Here is a 20,796-nt window from a genome sequence, read left to right as displayed (position 1 = left end):
GAATAAATAAATACTAACAAATTAAATAAAAATAATACATTTAAATTTTATGATAATTAAGTAAACTTGATGCTTTCAGTGTGTTTGACTAATGAAAAACAGTTGATGTGTGTTTTGTTTGGATCAGACAATATTTGACTGAGATGCAACTATTATGGAAATGTGAGGATGCAAAAAAAAAATCTAAATATTGTGAAAATTGCCTTTAAAGTTGTCCAAATGAAGTTCAATGCATATTACTAATCAAAAATTAGGTAGGAAATGTAGAAAATATCTTCATGAAATATAATCTTTACTTAGGCTAATATACTAATGATTTTTGGCATAAAAGAAAAATTATCATTTTGACCCAGACAATGTATTTTTGGCTATTGCTACAAATATGCCCATGCTACTTAAGACTGGTTTTGTGCTTCAGGGTCACATATGAGTATTTATATGTAAAGATATAAACAAAAACAATAAGGCTATAATGTATTCAATATAAACAAAAAAATCGACAAATATTAATTAATTAAAAAATAATTCTTAAATGTAAGGCATTTATGTAATGTAAATATTTTTATACGTATATAAAGCCACTCTTTTATCACAAAAAAAACATGATATACGTTTAAAATATCCAGTTCATTACAGATTTATTGTATTTTGGCGTTTAGCATCACAATGTTCAAATCTTCACGCTGCACACAAAGGCTAAAGCGACTCATTCAAGCATATGCAGTTGTTTACGTAAAGCTTGTGATTGACAGTTGTGTGAATGTAAATCTCGCTCCTTTGATTTGCTGATAGCGCCCCACTTTGAGCCCGTTAGCCACGCCCCCCGCGCACTTTCAGCCAATCGCTGAAGAGCACGAAAAAACACGCATTGTTCAGCATAAATGCAAAGAGCAGCAGCAGGTTCACAGATACATAACACGCGGAGCTTCGGTTGGCTCGTTATACTGGGATCATTAGCGTATCGTTATTTATTTATAGTGTATTGTTGAATTAAAATAATTTATTTATTCTGTACTATGGGAAAAGAAAGCTTCTGGCTGCTGGTTATCGGATTTTCTGTTATTGCGAGCGAACCAATCTCCAACTCCACTGAAGAAGTGTTTGCAAGTAAGTTTTTGAGCATCAAATTGACTTAGATACAGCTATTAAGATGTGTATTTGTGTTTAATCTTCGGTTTACATTTCCTATTCAAAAAGTTATTGTATGTGAGAGTGTGAGAAACAATATTTGCAAAAAATAAAAGAAATAATTACATTGAAAATTATATATATATATGTTTTTTTACATTTTCAATGTAATTATCTATGATCAAAAATGTAATTTTATGTCTATATATATATATAAATATATATAATGTCTATAGAAAGCACATTATATACAGGTATATATATTTTTTTTAATTTTTTTCAAAACATTTTTTGCAAATATTCTAGATTTTTTAATCAGATAATTAAGTTTATTTATGTATTTATCAATGTAAAATTATGAAGAAATAAAATATAAATATTTGTTATAAATAATAATTGTTAGAAGTAAAAATAAGTTGAATAACTAAGTTGAGGCACTAAAATGACTAACTGGAAATACATATCTTTATATAGACAGGTCAAAGACACTAAGTGTAAAACAATAAGTGTAATACTGCTTTAAATTCTTGTTTTTTCCCAAAATAAATAAATATTCAAAAGTTTGCTTTTTTTGTTTGTTTTTCTGAGCACAAAATAAATATCATACATTTCCTTTAATTTACAGAAGACACCCACTAAAATGTCATTTAGTTTAACAATCTTGTCAGGCATTTTTACAACAAAAATCTATTTATTACATATTAAAAGACAAATTACTTTCCCAAATACTAATTAGTTGTAATTCTACTTTTTTTAAAAAATGTGCCACTATCCTAGGTTTTGCCCATTTGACAGATTTTTTTTTTACTAATTTAAAACATAATCAAATTGAACATTCTCCCTTATTCTTTTATATATTTTAATATGTACAAGTCAGAATAAACATGTTGTTTGAAGTTTTACATAAATATTGTTACACTGAATGACAATGTAACATTATTTTAACCAAATTTTGACATTTGATTCTCCAAAAACCTTTTTGAAAACTTAAAAGTAGACACTTTACTCATATTTAATGTGCTTTCTATAGACATAAAATATCTTTTGCAAATTTCTTTTGATGTGGACATCTTAACGTCTTTGACCCAGACACATATTAATGCTTATTTTGCAGTAAGAATGCATTGCAATCAACTGTATTTAAATAAACAGATACATGTGGAACTAGGAACAGGATCAGTGTTGTTGCATTTCTTATGATTTACTTAATCTGGTCATTGCATATACACTGATTCTAGGTCAGCAAAAAAAAAATAAATAAATAAATAAATAAATAAAATTCTGCAGTTTTACTTGATTGCCACAATACACACGGTTTTCAAAGCAGCTTTACAGAGAATAATGGCTTACAAGCCCCAGTGAGCAAAACCAAAGCCAACAGTGAAGAAAGTGGATGAAGAAATAACTTTCCTCCTCTGGATTTCACATGGCCTATATGTGACCCTGGACCACAAAACCAGTCACAAGGGTCAGTTTTTGGAAACTGAGATGTATACATCTCTGAAAGCTGAAGTTGTCCATTGATGACCTTGAAAATCTGGAATCTGAGAGTGCAAAAAAAAATCTAAATATTGAGAATATCGTCTTTAAAGTTGTCTAAATGAAGTTTTTAGCAATGCATATTACTAATCAAACAATTATTTTGATATAGTTACAGTAGGAAATAAAAAAAAATCTTCATGGACCATGATCTTTACTTAAGGTGAGACACTGCAGGTGAATAAAGTAAAAAAAAAAAATAACTAGTTATCACCTTACTTACCCAGATGATTGATTATGTTGATAATTGCAAACATTTTTTGTATTACAAGGTTTCTAAAATGTTAGGTTTAAATATTCAAAGGAGACATTCTTTAATGAAATGTGCACTAATTTGCATACATTTCTAGTGCAAAAATCTAAACACTGGATCAGGTCAGTTTTCAAAAAAAAATTTGACATAATGTCAAATGTTTTTACAGAGGGTATTTTGGGTATCTTATTTTATCACTCCATAATTAAAAAAAAAAAACCTAGAACAGACAGAAAACCATGTATTTTTAAGCATTTTTGGGGGAGCATATGTTGTATAAAATCAAGCAAATTATATATTAACAAATCGCTCTGTAAAAACCTTCAGGATATAGACAGGAATACAAATGTAAAATTTGGTGTGTGTAAGTGCTACTAAAGTGGAGATTTATGGCTCAAAAAGCCCCAAAATTTGACAGATGCATTAAAAAAAGTGTTTTTGCCTGCAGTGCATCCCCTTAATATCCTATGCCTTTAATGCCTTTTGGCATAAAAAAAAATAGATCATTAACTCATACAATGTATTTTTGGCTATTGCTGCAAATGTATGTACAAAGGTCACATATAATCAGTGTTGGGGGTTAATAATATTACTTTTAAACACATTACTTTTAAATTGACAAGAAAATATCTGAGTTACTTTTTCAAATAAGTAACGCCAGTTACTTTTTCCCCATTTATTGATTAAAAGCTCTCCTGTCCCCATGTTGAGAAAAATTGTGAGTAAGATGTTACTTTAGTTCTAGAATAAATGTGAACATGCATCAATTCATCTCACTCACTAAAAAACAGATACAGTATTCCTCAAAATGATTAAAACCAGTGAAATTCAACTCAGAATATGACGCAAACCTGCAATAATTAAATGTTAAATAATACAAATATCCTTTATGTATTTAATCCCATTTTATTAACCGATGTCTTTGCTGCCGACCTTCGATGATTCACTTCATCCATACTAATAAGCAAAAATTACTCAAGATAATCTAAAGAGTTTTTTTCTTCTGCGGTCTACTGTACAGACATGAATTTACTTTTCTCTAAGCCTGAGGTTTTTGCTGTAAAAACGCTTTTACATTTGCAAAAAAAATATAACTTTTTTTTATTAAAAACAAACAAGCATGTGACTAAGTAACATAATTAGTTACTTTTTTAGGGAGTAACTCAATGTTGTAATGCATTACTAGGGCTGGGCGATATGGCTGAAAACTATATCACGATATCAGTGTTTCATATCGGTCGATATCGATAATTATTGATATTTTTATGACCCATTTAAAATAAGGACCAGGAGAAAAATATATTACACTCAAGCATTTTTATTTTAAACTTTACCTGCCTCTGATCATTATCCCCTCAGTTATTAAGACAGAAATGTCAACAACCATGGAAAACTCAAATAATTAAAATGTAAACATAAGTCTAAAGTCACAATATACACTTAATTATCTCTTAATCCTCAATTCAAACCCCTTTCATTGGTCAATGAAGTGAATGGTCAAGCTAATGTATGGCCCAGAAGTACGGCTTGACCATAGGTCAGAGGTTGTTGCAAAGTATTTGGCTGATTATATTTTTTTCTGCACAGATTGCTGGTTGCCAGTAGCCAACATTACTTCTTTCTCGGTACTTCAGCCTATACTTTGTGTAATAAAAAAAATATTTATTTAAGTGAAAAAAAAAAAGTCCAAAACTTTCAACATTTTGAACAATAGGGCCCTACAATCTTTTTTTTTTTTTTTTCAGAAATTCTTGTTTTAATTTTTCTGATAATCAAATGAAAGCAAAATCACAGATTTATTTTTAAAAATAAAAATAAACGGAGCTTTGCTGTTAAAATTAATACATAGAAGAAAAATTATATTCAGTTAAAAAAAGGTTTAATAATAATAGTATTTTTGCAACAATTAAGTGGTGACTCTTTCTTTTATTTTTTTATCATATATATTGTTTTATGTAAATTATTTAAATGTGAACATATAAACACCTACATTATACTGTACAGTAATACAAGACTAATATTGTTCTGTTACATGTTAAACCGTACTTTTATTTTGACAGGTTGCCATGAAGTTTCAGTATGTAATACAGGATGAATGATGCTAGTTTCACTAATGAAACGGTAAAATTGACAAAAAGTGACACTCACAGCAGTTTTGGAGATGTATTGGAGTTTGTCTGTTCATGTGAGATGCAAAGGCCAAAAATTAGCGGGAGCGTCACGTGTGCAATATGCGTGTAGTGAAAATAAAACGTGTCTCCTCCATGATATAGAGGCAAACGGAATATGCAGGATTCTTATTGAAACGGTCTTTTTGCACTTCAGTTTTCACAGACACTAGTCCATATCGCGATCTGAATTAATTAACAGACCAACTTTTGATTTATTGGTCCAAAAATCGACGAATTCCGCGGCATTCCGCCCTATAGTAAAGTCCGTTTTTATGAATGGAGTCCGCGTCTGTGAGGAGACATTGTAAACGCGCGATCATGTAGAGACAGAAATCAAATGCCGTCGTGTAAATAAGATAAATAACATAAAGCTATTTAGTTTGTTTAATACAACAACATGGACCCGTTCTGTAGGAAAGATAACCTTAACTTCTATTGTGATCTGGCGCTATGAACTGAACGTTAAAGGGGGGCTGGGCGGGCCGACGAAGAATACAAAATATCGAACGTTTTATCGAACACATTTTATATTGATATCGATCTCTTGTCTATCGCGATATATATCGTTATCGTTTTATCGCCCAGCCCTATGCATTACTTTTAAAATTAACTTTCCCCAACACTGCATATAATGTCTAATACAGGCCAAAACTGACTACAGCACATTTATAATTAGATGCACATGCTAAAGTGTTATGATTTTAAATGTAAATGATATTAAAAGGTGCTGTTTGTTTCAGGTAACTCCACTCAGCTGTCAGTGGACTACAGTGACATCGAGTCCAAGTTCTCCATCAGAAACCCTGAATTCCCTGACGAGGATCTCTGTTATCTTGTCCCAGGACAACGGGACTCTCTTTCAGACTGTAACTTCAAAAATGATTCACAAACTTTTCTTATTATCCACGGATGGTCGGTGAGTTCACTGATGACAGTCAGAAAACACATGCAGTTTCTTTGTTTTTTTGCTCTAGTTCTACTGTGTAATAAATAATGTCTGTGTGATCTGTAGGTGGCGGGTCTGTTTGAGAGCTGGGTTTATAAACTGGTGACAGCTTTGTTTGAACGTGAACCCAGTGCTAATGTGATTGTTGTGGACTGGCTGGATCGGGCCAACAAACACTACCCCAAATCAGCTGAAAACACCAGACTGGTGGGGGCCGATGTGGCCAAGTTTGTCAACTGGCTGGAGGTACGCAGAGAAAAACATTGTTAGCATTGTTCATTTTACTGCTGGAGCATTTTTGTAGTGACAGTCAACCGAATGTTACCTCACATCACTACTGTGACAAAAAAAACAAAAACAAAAACATGTTCAGGTCAAAAAAAAAAAAAAAAAAGATAATGACTTTTATTTTTACAAAACTCAGGAAATAAATAAATAAATAAACAATGAATTTATGAATGAAGAAGATTGAGCGATTTGAAATTATTATGGAAATTAAGCCCAGGGTTATTATTGTTAACCAAATAATAATTATTGTTAAAAATAAAAACAAGTAAAAAGTCAATTGAAAAAAAGCTGAAATATTAGATTAAACTAATGTTGGAACTGAATGAATTTAATATAAGAATGAGTTGAAGCTCTAAAATTACAAATGAAATGGATGAATAAAACTCTAAACTGAACTAAAACTAAACTGAAAACAAAACAAAAACAAATAGTATTATTTAAAAACAATCAAAAACACAATGACTAAAACTACAACTATTAAAAACATGTTCTGAAATAAAAGATGTATTTTAGATGAAAAACTAAATTTAAATTAGAAATGTTAGAAATGTTACCCTGGCACTAAAATTACTAAAGCTGAACTAAAACTACATAGTAATATAACAAAAAATGAATGAAAGCACATAAAAAATATAATAAGCTCAATAAGTACGTAAAGAAGTCAGTCAAAAGTTTTTAAACAGTAAGATTTTTAAAGAAGTCTCTTCTGCTCACCAAGCCTGCATTTATTTGACCCAAAATACAGCAAAAACTATTTAAAATAACTGCTTCCTATTTGAATATATATTAAAATGTAATTTATTCATGACATCAAAGCTACATTTTCAGCATTATTACTTCAGTCTCATATCATTCTGATATTGATTTGCTGTTCAAGAAACATTAATTAGTATTATTATCTATATTTAAAACAGTTAAGTACATTTTTTTAAGATTCTTTAATGAATAGAAAGATCCAAAGATCAGCATTTACCTGAAATAAAAAGCTTTTGTAACATTATATACTATACCATTCAAAAGCTTGGAGTCAGTATATTTTTTTGTTTGTTTGTTTATTGGAAAGAACGTATAGAAAGTAAAGTAATGCTTTTATTTAGCAAGGATGCCTTAAATAGATCAAATGTGATGATGAAGACAAGTATAATGTTGCAAAACATTTCTATTTCAAATAAATGCTTTTCTTCTGAACTTTCTATTCATCAAAGAAACCTGAAAAAATTATACTCTGCAGTTTTCAACATAATAATAATTATAATACATTTTAATTTTAATTTTAATTTTTTTTTGAGCAGCAAATCAGAATATTAGAATAATTTCTAAAGGATCATGTGACTGGAGTAATGATGCAAAAAATTCAGCTTTGAAATGACAGGAATAAATTACATTTTGAAATATATTTAAATAACTGTTATTTTAAACAGTACAAATATTTCAAAAATGTTACTGTTTTTGCTCTACTCTGGATCAGATAAATAAAAAAAGACTTTAAACTCTAAAAAACACTGGTAGTGTATATTAATAATCATATAAGTACTAAAATAATACTGATCCACCTCAATTATCAGCAATACAGAAGACCTTAAAAGACTCCTAATGTTTTCAAATTGGAGTGAAATATGAACCAGACATGTTCTTGACAGGTTTTATAAGATTAACCCATTTATTTCTGTGTTTTTGTAAAGGAGTTGAACTTTCCGCTAGAAAAAGTGCATCTTTTAGGCTACAGTCTGGGTGCGCATGTGGCCGGCGTCGCAGGAAACCTCACCAACAACAAAGTCAACAGAATCACTGGTAGGAAGCCCCTCATTTCCTAATCAAATGTATACATTTAAACAGGATATTCTGCTCTTTAAAACTCAGAAGCAACTTTGTCAGATGTTTGTTTGTTCTAAAATTCCTTAGTAGAATCTAAGGTCCAACTTTACATTAGGTGGCCTTAACAACTATGCACTTACATTTAAAATTAATAATTTGGTACAGTGTACTTATTGTGTACATACATGTTTTTACATTGTATTTATATATTTTTAAAAACCTATATGTAATTACATTTGTAATTAATTTCTGTAATTACCACTGTTGAACCAACCCTTACATCCTAACCCACCCTTAAACCTATCCATACCACCAAACCTGCCTCTAACCTTACCCATATCCAACCTTAATAGAAGCAAAAGTGTTTTGCAATGCAATATGACCACATTAAGGACATTGTACTTTAAGTACATAATAATTAAGGCCACCTAATATAAAGTGTGACCGAATCTAAACAGACAAAATTGAGTCATATAAGAGTTCAGAGCTATTGAAAGTTGTTTATTTTTCAGGTCTGGACCCGGCGGGCCCCAGCTTTGAGAATGCGGACAGTCTGAGGCGTCTATCACCTGATGATGCCACCTTTGTGGACGTCCTGCACACAAACACCAGGGGCTCGCCGGACCTCAGCATCGGCATCCAGAGACCTGTGGGTCACGTGGATATTTACCCCAATGGAGGAACCTTCCAGCCGGGCTGCAGCATTCAAAACACCATGAAGCTCATCGCCACCTACGGCATTTACAGTATGTATGGTTACTGCATCGTTAGCTTATTTTAGTACCTTCGCTCAAAAGTTTGGGTTCAGTACGATTTGTAATGTATTTTAAAAAAGATTCTAAATGCTCATCAAGGCTGCATTTATTTATTCAAAAATACAGAAAAAAGTTTATTGTTGTACATATTATTATGATGTAAAATAACGTTCTTCTATTTTTAATACACATTAAAAATCTAATTTATTTTTGTGATCAAAGCTGAATTTTTCAGTATCATTGCTCCAGTCTTCAGTGTCACATCCTTCAGAAATCTTTAATATTTTACATTTATTATCAATGTTGGAAACAGTTGTCTTGCTTAACATTTTTTGGAACCTGTGATACTTTTTTTCAATATTCTTTGATGAATAAAACGTTAAAAAGAACAGCATTTATTTAAAAGAGAAACCTTTTCTAATAATATACACTACTGTTCAAAAGTTTGGGATCAGTATGTTTTTTTTATGTATTTTAAATATGTTTCTAATGCTCAGAAAAAAGTTTAATATTGTAAAAATAATTTACGATGTAAAATAACATTTTTCTATTTGAATACATTAAAAATATAATTTATTTTTTGTGATCAAACCTACATTTTTCAGCATCATTACTCCAGTCTTCAGTGTCACATAATCCTTCAGAATTCATTCTAATATGCTGATTTATTATCAATGTTGGAAACGGTTGTATTGCTTAACATTTTTTGGAACATGTGATACTTTTTTCAAGATTCTTTGATAAATAAAATGTTAAAAAGGACAGCATTTATTTAAAATAGAAATCTAACCCTTTCTAAAAAGAAAAAGAAGTAGTAAAAATAAATTTAAAATTTACCTATTATCCTATTAAAAATAATTTCTAATTGAAATAAAGCTGAAATAAAATATCAGTTTACATAGAAAACTTAAAAATGAGACATGTTGCCTTGGCAACTATCTGCAAAAAAAAAAAGTTAAAAAGAAATCTAAAAAGCTAAACTTTTACTAAACTAAAACTTAAAAAAAAAAAAAAAACAAAGCTGAAGAAAAATACCTTAAATGAAAATTTTAATTGTTGTTTGGACTACAAACTGAAATAAACTGAAGTGCTAAAATAACTAAAACTGAAACATAAATTAAAGCTAGAAAGAAATAAAAAAATTATGAAAGTGCCTAATAAAGTTGATAATAAATCAGCATATTAGAATGATTTCTGAAAAATCATGTGACACTGAATATCATCTGACCTCTGATCTCTATCAGACATGGACCAGATCGTCAAATGCTCGCATGAGCGCTCCATACACCTGTTCATCGACTCGCTGGTGAACCGGGCGTACCAGAGCTGGGCGTATCGCTGCAGCTCCAAAGACGCCTTCAATAAGGGCCTGTGTCTGAGCTGCCGCAAGAACCGCTGCAACAAACTCGGCTACAACGTCAACAAGATCCGCAGCGCCAGAAGCGCAAAGATGTACCTCAAGACCCGCGACATTATGCCCTTTAAGGGTGAGCCAGAAATCACACAGAAAGTGCATTACAAATCTACAGTCGTGGCCAAAAGTTTTGAGAATTACATAAATATTGGAAACTGGAAAAGTTGCTGCTTAAGTTTTTATAATAGCAATTTGCATATACTCCAGAATGTTATGAAGAGTGATCAGATGAATTACATAGTCCTTCTTTGCCATGAAAATTGACTTAATCCCGAAAAAAAAAACGTTCCACTGCATTGTTAAGAAGGCTTCAGGGCGTCCAAGAAAGTCCAGCAAGCGCCAGGATGGTCTCCTAAAGAGGATTGAGCTGCGGGATCGGAGAGTGGCACCAGTGCAGAGCTTGCTCAGGAATGGCAGCAGGCAGGTGTGAGCGCATCTGACGCACAGTGAGGCCAAGACTTTTGGAAGATGGCCTGGTGTCAAGAAGGGCAGCAAAGAAGCCACTTCTCTCCAAAAAAACATCAGGGACAGATTGATCTTCTGCAAAAAGTATGGCGAATGGACTGCTGAGGACTGGGGCAAAGTCATATTCTCTGATGAAGCCTCTTTCTGATTGTTTGGGGCATCTGGAAAAAGGCTTGTCCGGAGAAGAAAAGGTGAGCGCTACCATCAGTCCTGTGTCATGCCAACAGTAAAGCATCCTGAGACCATTCATGTGTGGGGTTGCTTCTCATCCAAGGGAGTGGGCTCACTCACAATTTTGCCCAAAAACACAGCCATGAATAAAGAATGGTACCAAAACACCCTCCAACAGCAACTTCTTCCAACAATCCAACAACAGTTTGGTGAAGAACAATGCATTTTCCAGCACGATGGAGCACCGTGTCATAAGGCAAAAGTGATAACTAAGTGGCTCAGGGACCAAAACGTTGAAATTTTGGGTCCATGGCCTGGAAACTCCCCCAGATCTTAATCCCATTGAGAACTTGTGGTCAATCCTCAAGAGGCGGGTGGACAAACAAAAACCCACTAATTCTGACAAACTCCAAGAAGTGATTATGAAAGAATGGGTTGCTATCAGTCAGGATTTGGCCCAGAAGTTGATTGAGAGCATGCCCAGTCAAATTGCAGAGGTCCTGAAAAAGAAGGGCCAACACTGCAAATACTGACTCTTTGCATAAATGGCATGTAATTGTCGATAAAAGCCTTTGAAACGTATGAAGTGCTTGTAATTATATTTCAGTACATCACAGAAACAACTGAAACAAAGATCTAAAAGCAGTTGAGCAGCAAACTTTGTGAAAACTAATATTTGTGTCATTCTCAAAACTTTTGGCCACGACTGTACATCTAGTTTGTACTTCTATGAGTTTTTATATTAATTTCTTTTATCATCCTACAGTGTTTCATTACCAGATTAAAGTGCATCTTTTTAGCGATAAAAACATGACTTTACTGGAGCAGCCAATGAAAGTGTCTCTGTTTGGGACGACCGACGAGAGGGACGACATCTCTGTCACTGTGTGAGTTGCCTTATTTTAATATTTTAGTTGCTTTATTTTTAATTAAATGAATGGACTATATTTTAGTTTGATAATGTTTATTTATTTATTTATTTTTTTGTATTTTAGGACGTTTTAAATTATATTTATAGAATAGTTGTTATGCATTTAGTACCTGTTATAACCACTTTTTGAGCATAGGCATAAAAATGAAAATCTCGAATGCTTTGGATCTCTTTTTAATGAAGAAATTCAGCAAATTGTTGGTGAAGTAAAAAAAAAATTATAAATAAATAAAATAAAATAAAGCAAAAAAAGTTAATATGAGTTTCATTTATTATTATTACAAAAAAGTATATAAAATAAATATATTGTATATGTATATATTTAATATATTTTATTTAATATATTTTATATTTTTTATATAATTACAGTTTTCATATATTTTATATAAATTATAATAACAATAATAATTATAATTGTTATTATTTTTAATTTATTTTATTTTTTATATGAAAAATATATTTTACAAAACATGTTTTACTCTAAAACTGCATGAAAATCATAAATCCAAACATGTTCCAAATTTGAGGTTAATATCGGTTTTCAATAAGATTGTGTTTGGACAAAGTACCAAACGTTTCCGCTAGATGAAATTTGCTTCCCATTAATTACAATGCTGTCTATATATATATGTATATTATGTATTTATATGTGTATATATACACACACAAAGATACACACTACTGATTTTTCTACATTTTTGAAAAAGTCTCTTTTGCTCACCAAGGCTGCATTTATTTGATAAAAAATACATTAAAAACAGCAATAATCTGAAAAAGTATTACAATTTATAATAACTGATTTCTACTGCAATATATTTTAAAATGTAATTTATTCCTGTGATGCAAAGCTGAATTTTCAACATCATTCGTCCAGTCGTGTCACATGATCCTTCAGAAATCATTCTAATATGCTGATTTAAAGATATTTTAAGATTTTAAAGAGATAAATCATTATTTAAAAACAATGTTCAAAGTGTCTAAATGTCATTAGATACAAAACACCAAAGCAATTTTAAAGAAAGTTAAAAATGGCACTAAACTGGGACACTAATATGAAAACATGTCTGATTGTTTTCCCGCAGGCCTAGCATGAGCACCAACAGCACCATCTCTTTCCTCCTGACGTCTGACAAAGACATCGGTGAGTTGCTGATGCTGAACTTACATTGGGAGAAAGACTCGTATCTCTACGGCTTCTTCAGCACCAATCAGTTCACGATCCGCCGAATTAGGATCAAATCTGGAGAAACGCAGTCTAAGTGAGTCACACTATTGCACATGAATTAGTTGCTATTAGTGAGTTAAAGTCATAAATGTGTCAGTAAGATACTTTTATTCAGTGCATTAAACAATGCATTGCATTAATCAAAAATGACTGTAAAGACAAATATTAGTAATATCACAAAAGATTTCTATTTCAAAGAAATGCTGTTCTTTTGAACCTATCCCAGGGTTTTCTACATGTACTGTAAAAGAACTTTCAAGGGTTTTTCCAAGCACTACTTTTTTGAAATTGTAAAAATATTTCACAATTTTACTTGTTTTATTGTATTTTTGTTCAAATAAATGCAGCTTTGGTGAGCAGAAGAGATGCTTTCAAAAACATTAAAAAAAGTGGTACTGAAAGTAGTATGTACATATAAAAATCTAAAACTGCAAAACCTGGAGATCAAAATAATGACTGAAAAATATATATTTTTTCTTTTGTAGGCTAAAATTCAGACCCAAAGAAGGCGAATTTGGCTCTCTTGTTCAGGGTGGAGACGCTGTTGTGTTTGTGAAGTCTGGCGAGACGCCGAAGAGCAGGAGAGAGCAGAGGTAAAGACACTTCACTTTCTTTTAGTCTAATGTCATTATCTTCATATATTAAACTTTCTTTTTTGTTTCTTTTTCTGTTTCTGAATTTTCAGGCAGCACAGATTGAAACATCATGGGAGCTTCTTCAAACAGGGCATCAATGACGCAACCATAGATATGAGTAAAGAACCGAGATCTTCAACAGAGATCAATATAGAAAGCACAAAACCAAACACAGCTCAGGTCAACACTACAAACGCTTTGTGAATTTATGTCATCAGCACTAGATGTACTACAGTGCGTACGGAAAGTATTCAGACCCCCTAAAATGTTTCACTCTTTGTTATATTGCAGCCATTTGCTGAAATGATTTAAGTTCATTTTGTTTCCTCATTAATGTACACACAGCACCCCATATTGACAGAAAAACACAGAGTTGTTGACATTTTGCAGATTTATTAAAAAAGAAAAACTGAAATATCACATGGTCCTAGGTATTCAGACCCTTTGCTCAGTATTTAGTAGAAGCACCCTTCTGATCTAATACAGCCATGAGTCTTTTTGGCAAAGTTGCAACTAGTTTTTCACACCTGGATTTTGGGATCCTCTGCCATTCCTCCTTGCAGATCCTCTCCAGTTCTGTCAGGTCGAATGGTAAACGTTGGCGGACAGCCATTTTTAGGTCTCTCCAGAGATGCTCAATTGGGTTTAAGTCAGGGCTCTGGCTGGGCCATTCAAGAACAGTCACAGAGTTGTTGTGAAGCCACTCCTTCGTTCTTTTAGCTGTGTGCTTAGGGTCATTGTCTTGTTGGAAGGTAAACCTTCGGCCCAGTCTGAGGTCCTGAGCACTCTGGAGGAGGTTTTCGTCCTGGAGGATATCCCTGTACTTGGCCGCATTCATCTTTCCCTCGATTGCAACCAGTCGTCCTGTCCCTGCAGCTGAAAAACACCCCCACAGTATGATGCTGCCACCACCATGCTTCACTGTTGGGACTGTATTGGACAGGTGATGAGCAGTGCCTGGTTTTTTCCACACATGCCGTTTAGAATTAAGGCCAAAAAGTTCTATCTTGTTCTCATCAGACCAGAGAATCTTATTTCTCACCATCTTGGAGTCCTTCAGGTGTTTTTTAGCAAACTCCATGCGGGCTTTCGTGTGTCTTGCGCTGAGGAGAGGCTTCCGTCGGGCCACTCTGCCATAAAGCCCCGACTGGTGGAGGACTGCAGTGATGGTTGACTTTCTACAACTTTCTCCCATCTCCCGACTGCATCTCTGGAGTTCAGCCACAGTGATCTTTGGGTTCTTCTTTACCTCTTTCACCAAGGCTCTTCTCCCCCAATAGCTCAGTTTGGCTGGATGGACAGCTCTAGGAAGGATTCTGGTCATCCCAAAAGCTTCCATTTAATGATTAAACCTTAAGTGCAGTAGACAACCTTGGCCAGGTCTGTGCCTTGCCACAATTCTGTCTCTGAGCTCTTCAGGCAGTTCCTTTGACCTCATGATTCTCATTTGCTCTGACATGCACTGTGAGCTGTAAGGTCTTATATAGACAGGTGTGTGGCTTTCCTAATCAAGTCCAGTCAGTATAATCAAACACAGCTGGACTCAAATGAAGGTGTAGAACCATCTCAAGGATGATCAGAAGAAATGGACAGCACCTGAGTTAAATATATGAGTGTCACAGCAAAGGGTCTGAATACTTAGGACCATGTGATATTTCAGTTTTTCTTTTTTAATAAATCTGCAAAAATGTCAACAATTCTGTGTTTTTCTGTCAATATGGGGTGCTGTGTGTACATTAATGAGGGGAAAAAATGAAATTCAATGATTTCAGCAAATGGCTGCAATATAACAAAGCGTGAAACATTTAAGGGGGTCTGAATACTTTCCGTACCCACTGTATATCTGAATGTTTTCATTTTATGTGAATGTAGGCTTGTAAATTTAGCAAATTTCCAGGTTACATTTACATCCCAAACTCAAAAGAAAAGAACAAAAACTACATATTAGTGTAGGAAAATATTGTATATTAAAAACAAATCTTCATGACTGTAATTTGTTGTAAACAGTCATTTTTACTGTTAGCTAATTAACAAATGACAGTTAAGCATAAAAAATCCCAATCTTTCTAAAAGTAAAGTTTAGACTTGAATGCAAAATATAATTTCTTATTTCTTCCTTTTGGTTTTGGGGTTAAATAGGATCTTCATGTACTGTGTATAAAATTATTAAGCATAAATCCAGCTTGATAGATTCACTAATTTATAGTTCACAGAATAGATTTAGTTTTAAACATCAATCATAAATAAGTCAAGATAAAAATAACTAACACATAAAGCATGTATATGTGACCCTGGACCACAAAACCAAAACTGTATATTTGTAGCAATAGCCAAAAATACACTGTATGGGTCTTTTATGCCAAAAATCATTAGGATATTAAGTTAAGATCATGTTCCATGAAGATATTGTAAATGTCCTACAGTAAATATATTAAAACTTAATTTTTGCTTAGTAATATGTATTACTAAGAACTTCATTTGGACAACTTTAAAGGCAATTTTAGATTTTTTTGCACCCTGTATAAATCTCAGTTTCATAAAATTGACCCTTATGACTGTCCAGGGTCACATAAATGATAACCTTAGTGATAGTGGTTCATACACTTTCAGCAGCTGTAGATCAATAATATAAACTGTGATCTGAAACTACAGCTACCTCAAGTTTAGCAAAACACAATTTAACATTCCAATCATGGATTTAAAATGGATGATTCATATTATTTTCACATCAACAAACAATGCATTTTTTTTTCTTTTTAGTTTTTTGTTTGTCTGTTTGTTTGTTTGTTTGTGAATATTTCAAGTACTGTTTTTAGTGGAGGTACAATCAGTTTGTACAGTTAGTCCAGCTATAATTATCCATTTTTAACCTGGGACATTATTTACAAGTTATATTTTTATCATGCACAAATTGAATTGAAATGCCTGGCAATGTGAACTAACAATGACAAATGACTTGCTGAAAGCATCTTGTGTATTTCTGTAACCCGCTGTATGATATCTGAAGTGTATATAGGTTTGATATAGGTTTGATATATGGGTTTGATTATTATAATCACTACATATATTTGTAAATGTATCTGATTCAATATTACTCTATGATTGAATAGTCATTTTAGAACTACTAAATGCCTTTCAATAACCTGCACATAAAATTCTTTATACAAAACTTTATTTGACTGTAATTTTTTTTAAGTGTTTTTCAAGGTTTAGCTAATTTCTCTGTCCTCAAAATATGCTTAAGTAGTTATATACACATACACACATGGTCTTCTAGGAAAACTGGAACTAAAATAAAACTTTCCATGATGTCTAAACGTATGCGCCAAATATTTAACATGCTGATGATTGAAGTGAACCCAAATGCCCTCATATCTGTCCTTCAGATGGGTTTACTAAAAAATAGGGGAAAGTTCAAGCTGAGTACAGCTTGTGTGTTTGTGTGTGTTTGCACACAGAGGGGTAAAATAAGCATTCAAGGTAACACACAGCCATTATATCTGAACACACATACTATACAGCAATAGAGATGTTTACATGCCAGACATCAAATACAGCGAATTTTACTAATGCATCTGAATTATCAACTCAGGCAAGTTTCAGAAATATCTCAACAATATGTCAAACCGTGCTCAAATTTACCAAAATACAACAGGCTGCATTTAGAAATCTTAAGGAGAGACACTACATGCAAAAATGCAGTTTTTTTTATGCACCTCTCAAGTTTTTCAAGAGATTTGGGGCTTTTTTGTTTTTCATAAAGTGTTTTTTCAGACTAGTGGAAAGAAAACATCCAAAAGAGTTTCTTTTATAGCACTTTATCTATTTGTGTCAATAGATTTCAATTACAATACATATTTTTAAAGGCCGTTTTCTCAAACAGTTTTTTTCTCCTACACTGAGCCATAAATCTCCACTTCAGTAGCACTTACACACACCAAACTTTACATTTTTATTCCAGTCTATATCCTGAAGGTTTTTACAGAGGAATTTGTTCATATATAATTTTGGTTGATTATATAAAACGTTTTATTCTCCCAAAATTGCAAAGATATATTGTTTTCTGTCTAAGGATTTTCTGAATCATGGAGTGACAAAATGAAATACCCAAAATTCCCTTTTTTAACATTTGACTCTAATATGTGAAAAAAATTAAACAAGAATTTTGAAACTGACTTCATCCAGTGTTTAGATTTTTGTACTAGAAATGTATGCAAAATATAGCTGCAAGCAGCAATTACGGGGCCAAGCACACCAAAGGGAAAATGAGGAGCTAAGCATGACATGGAGCACCAGACCAACTGCAACAATGCGTAAAGGAAGCCATTTTAAGTAATAAAATAAAAATAAATGTACTAGTAATATGATTTAATGGCTTATTTCTTTTTATCACTTTGGCTCATCGCATTGTCTCAAAACATTTTGAGTACTTTCAGTATGTAATGGTAATGGTACACCAATGCATTCGTAAAATGTAGCATTTTATATTATAATACTCTATTGCAGTCAATGGCAGTTTCATGTTTTGTTCAATTATAGCGCCACCAAGAGGCACAATCCCACCAGTTTTTGTCTTTAGAGTGTGCACATGCATACGTGTGTTCAATTTGGTGAAAATATCTCATTTTGTTTTGGAGTTATAGACATTTTTATATATGGGAAGAGAAAAAATGACATGGCTGACTTTGTTTGCATTTTACTGCCACTTGATATCAAAATTTGGGCAGTTGGGCATTAGCATAGGGCTGGCGCGCTATTTTTCTGAATATGGTGGTTTTGTGTTGATCGTACTAACGGTTTCTAAGATATTGGCAAATGTCTTTTAAGTGCTAAAATACAATGTTTGGTATCGCTGGACTCGGCAAGGATTCAGGAGTCTAAAAAGGTGACTACTGTGAAAAAAGTCCACTACACCCAAAGTTATAAGCATGTAAATATTTGATTGTACCACTACATGGTGCTGAAACTTTTCAGGCTCCCTTTACGTCAATGCGTTTGTAAAATATAGCATTTTACAACAAAATTCAAAATGGCTGACATGGGAAAATTGGGTATTGTTTGGCATGAAGCACTGAATCCAAAGACACCAGTTTTGTGATTTTTGGCCAAACCATTGAGAAGTTATAAGCAAAAAGAGCCATTTGTCCTATATCCTGACCTCTAGCTGGCACTGCGACGAAACCCTGCAGGTAGCATCAGGTCATGCTTGATACAGCACACACAAGTTTGGTCGCAATCATCAAACCGTTGTGGAGATATAGCCTCACATCCTTTTTTGCGCACTTTTCGCAGAATTCGTTTGCACGTTATTCAAGAACCATTTGACTAATCAACTTGAATTCCATAACTTTTTGCCAGCGTGGTCTGAAGATGATCTGAGCCAATTTTGGGGAAAATCAGACAAACTGTCTTGGAGGAGATCGAATAAGTAGGTTTTACAAACTATTAAAAAAGAAAAAGAAACGAAACCATACGATTTTTTAATTTTGGACTTAATTCGACTTGGCATGAGCCAAGAATTCAGAAAGAAAAAGAATTTTTGATTCTGTGCCTTACGGTTCCAAAGTTATAACTTGAGTGAAACTTTGGACAAGTGGTGACGCTACAGAGTTTGAGTTAGAGACTCCAAACTTGCTATGGTTAATGTTGAGACTGTCCTCTGTCAATGTGCCAAATTTCACAACGTTCCCGCAAGCGGTTCTATAGGCTGCCATAGACTCAAGAGCGGAAGAAATGCAAATAAAAAAAGGTTTGCAAATATCACTGGGTACAAAAGGCGATAACTATTAGTTATTTTTTTACCCTATTCACCAGCAGTGTCTCACCTTAATATGAATGCAAATATTTGTCATTAAATGTCCTGAGCTGCTGTTTACATTCATTATTTTGATTTTTAAATGAGGTTTATGAAAAACACCTGAGAGAATCATGAATACTTGCACATTTCTCTAACCATTAACAAACTGTCAATTGTATCTGTTGCATCTATGCCGTAATGTAAGTCATTCTTACTATGAACTAGAGAACTGAGTGCTGTTTAACCTGTTTCACACTTAATCTACACTCTTAAAAATAAAGGTGCTTTAAAAGGTTCTTCACAGCGATGCCATAGATAGAAGAACCATTTTCAGAGAACCATTCAGTTAAAGGTTTTTTAAAGAACCATCTCTTCCTTAAATTTTTATAATCTGAAGAACCTTTTTTCGCCACAAACCTGTGAAACAGAAAGGTTCTTCAGGTGTTAAAGGTTCTTCATGGAACCATTAAAACAAAAAAGGTTCTTCTAGGCATCGTGAAGCACCTTTATTTTTAAGAGTGTACTCCATGCCTTCTGAAGAAATTGATTTTTGTAGTAAAAACTGAATGACATTTTAGTGGGTGTCTTCTGTAAATTAGGGGAAAATGTATGATATTTATTTTTTGCTCAGAAAAACAAAAATGCAACTAAATTAAACAGAAAACTTTTTGGGAAAAATAACAATTTAAAGCAGTGTTAAACTTATTGTTTAAATGCTTAAACCCTTTTTCGTCTTTGACCGTCATCTCTCAATCATCATTAGATTGCATTGCATTATATGTTTTGATCATTTAAACATCATCTTACAAAGACATATTATTGGAGATATAGAGTGACGACTAATATTTATATTATTTTATGTAAGTATCTGCTACAAAGATCTCATTGATTTGCATTACAAATATCAGAATTGCATACACTTGCCCTTATAAGTATCAGCATCTGCACTAAATTGAATATTTTTGTTTAGGCCTCAGTTGCTCAGTTTTTTCTCTCCATATTGTCACTTTATCACACTGTACAAGTCATTAAAGCCGGATACAAAGCAAAACATAAAACACATATGCAGATTTTCTTTTATATTCTGTTAAAAGGTTAAAGAAACTATTTTTTTAGACTATTATTTCACATGTCAGGCTTGACAGGGTTTAAGAGCTACAACAGTTGAAGAGCTGTGTGTAACTTGAGCTCAAGTCAGGTGATTGTAACAACACACTTTCACAAAACATGTGCAAGAAGGTTCACATTAACAGAAGATACTAT

The 20,796-nt window shown here is 32.9% G+C and overlaps 2 protein-coding genes across 2 annotated transcripts in view; both read left to right on the top strand.

Annotated features, from left to right (window-relative positions):
* Positions 1-957, top strand: part of LOC141343830 (AP-1 complex subunit mu-1-like) — a 17,139-nt gene extending 16,182 nt beyond the window's left edge. Inside the window, exon 12 of the mRNA XM_073848490.1 lies at positions 793-957. Coding sequence (XP_073704591.1) covers positions 793-957 — 165 coding nt within the window. The remainder of the gene's footprint in view (positions 1-792) is intronic.
* On the top strand, positions 910-14,267 carry LOC141344933 (lipoprotein lipase-like). Its single transcript, XM_073849824.1, has 10 exons — positions 910-1,107; positions 5,832-6,007; positions 6,104-6,283; positions 8,008-8,116; positions 8,653-8,886; positions 10,140-10,382; positions 11,712-11,832; positions 12,959-13,135; positions 13,587-13,694; positions 13,787-14,267. Exons 1-10 carry the CDS (start codon positions 1,017-1,019, stop codon positions 13,938-13,940), a joined length of 1,593 nt encoding a protein of 530 aa, XP_073705925.1. The 5' UTR covers positions 910-1,016; the 3' UTR covers positions 13,941-14,267.
* The last annotated feature ends 6,529 nt before the right edge of the window (positions 14,268-20,796 follow it).

The sequence above is a fragment of the Garra rufa genome, chromosome 10 (genome assembly GCF_049309525.1).
Source record: "Garra rufa chromosome 10, GarRuf1.0, whole genome shotgun sequence".
Lineage (NCBI taxonomy): Eukaryota > Metazoa > Chordata > Actinopteri > Cypriniformes > Cyprinidae > Garra > Garra rufa.
Note: the sequence above shows the minus strand (reverse complement) of the source record. Positions and strands in the feature narration are given on the sequence as shown.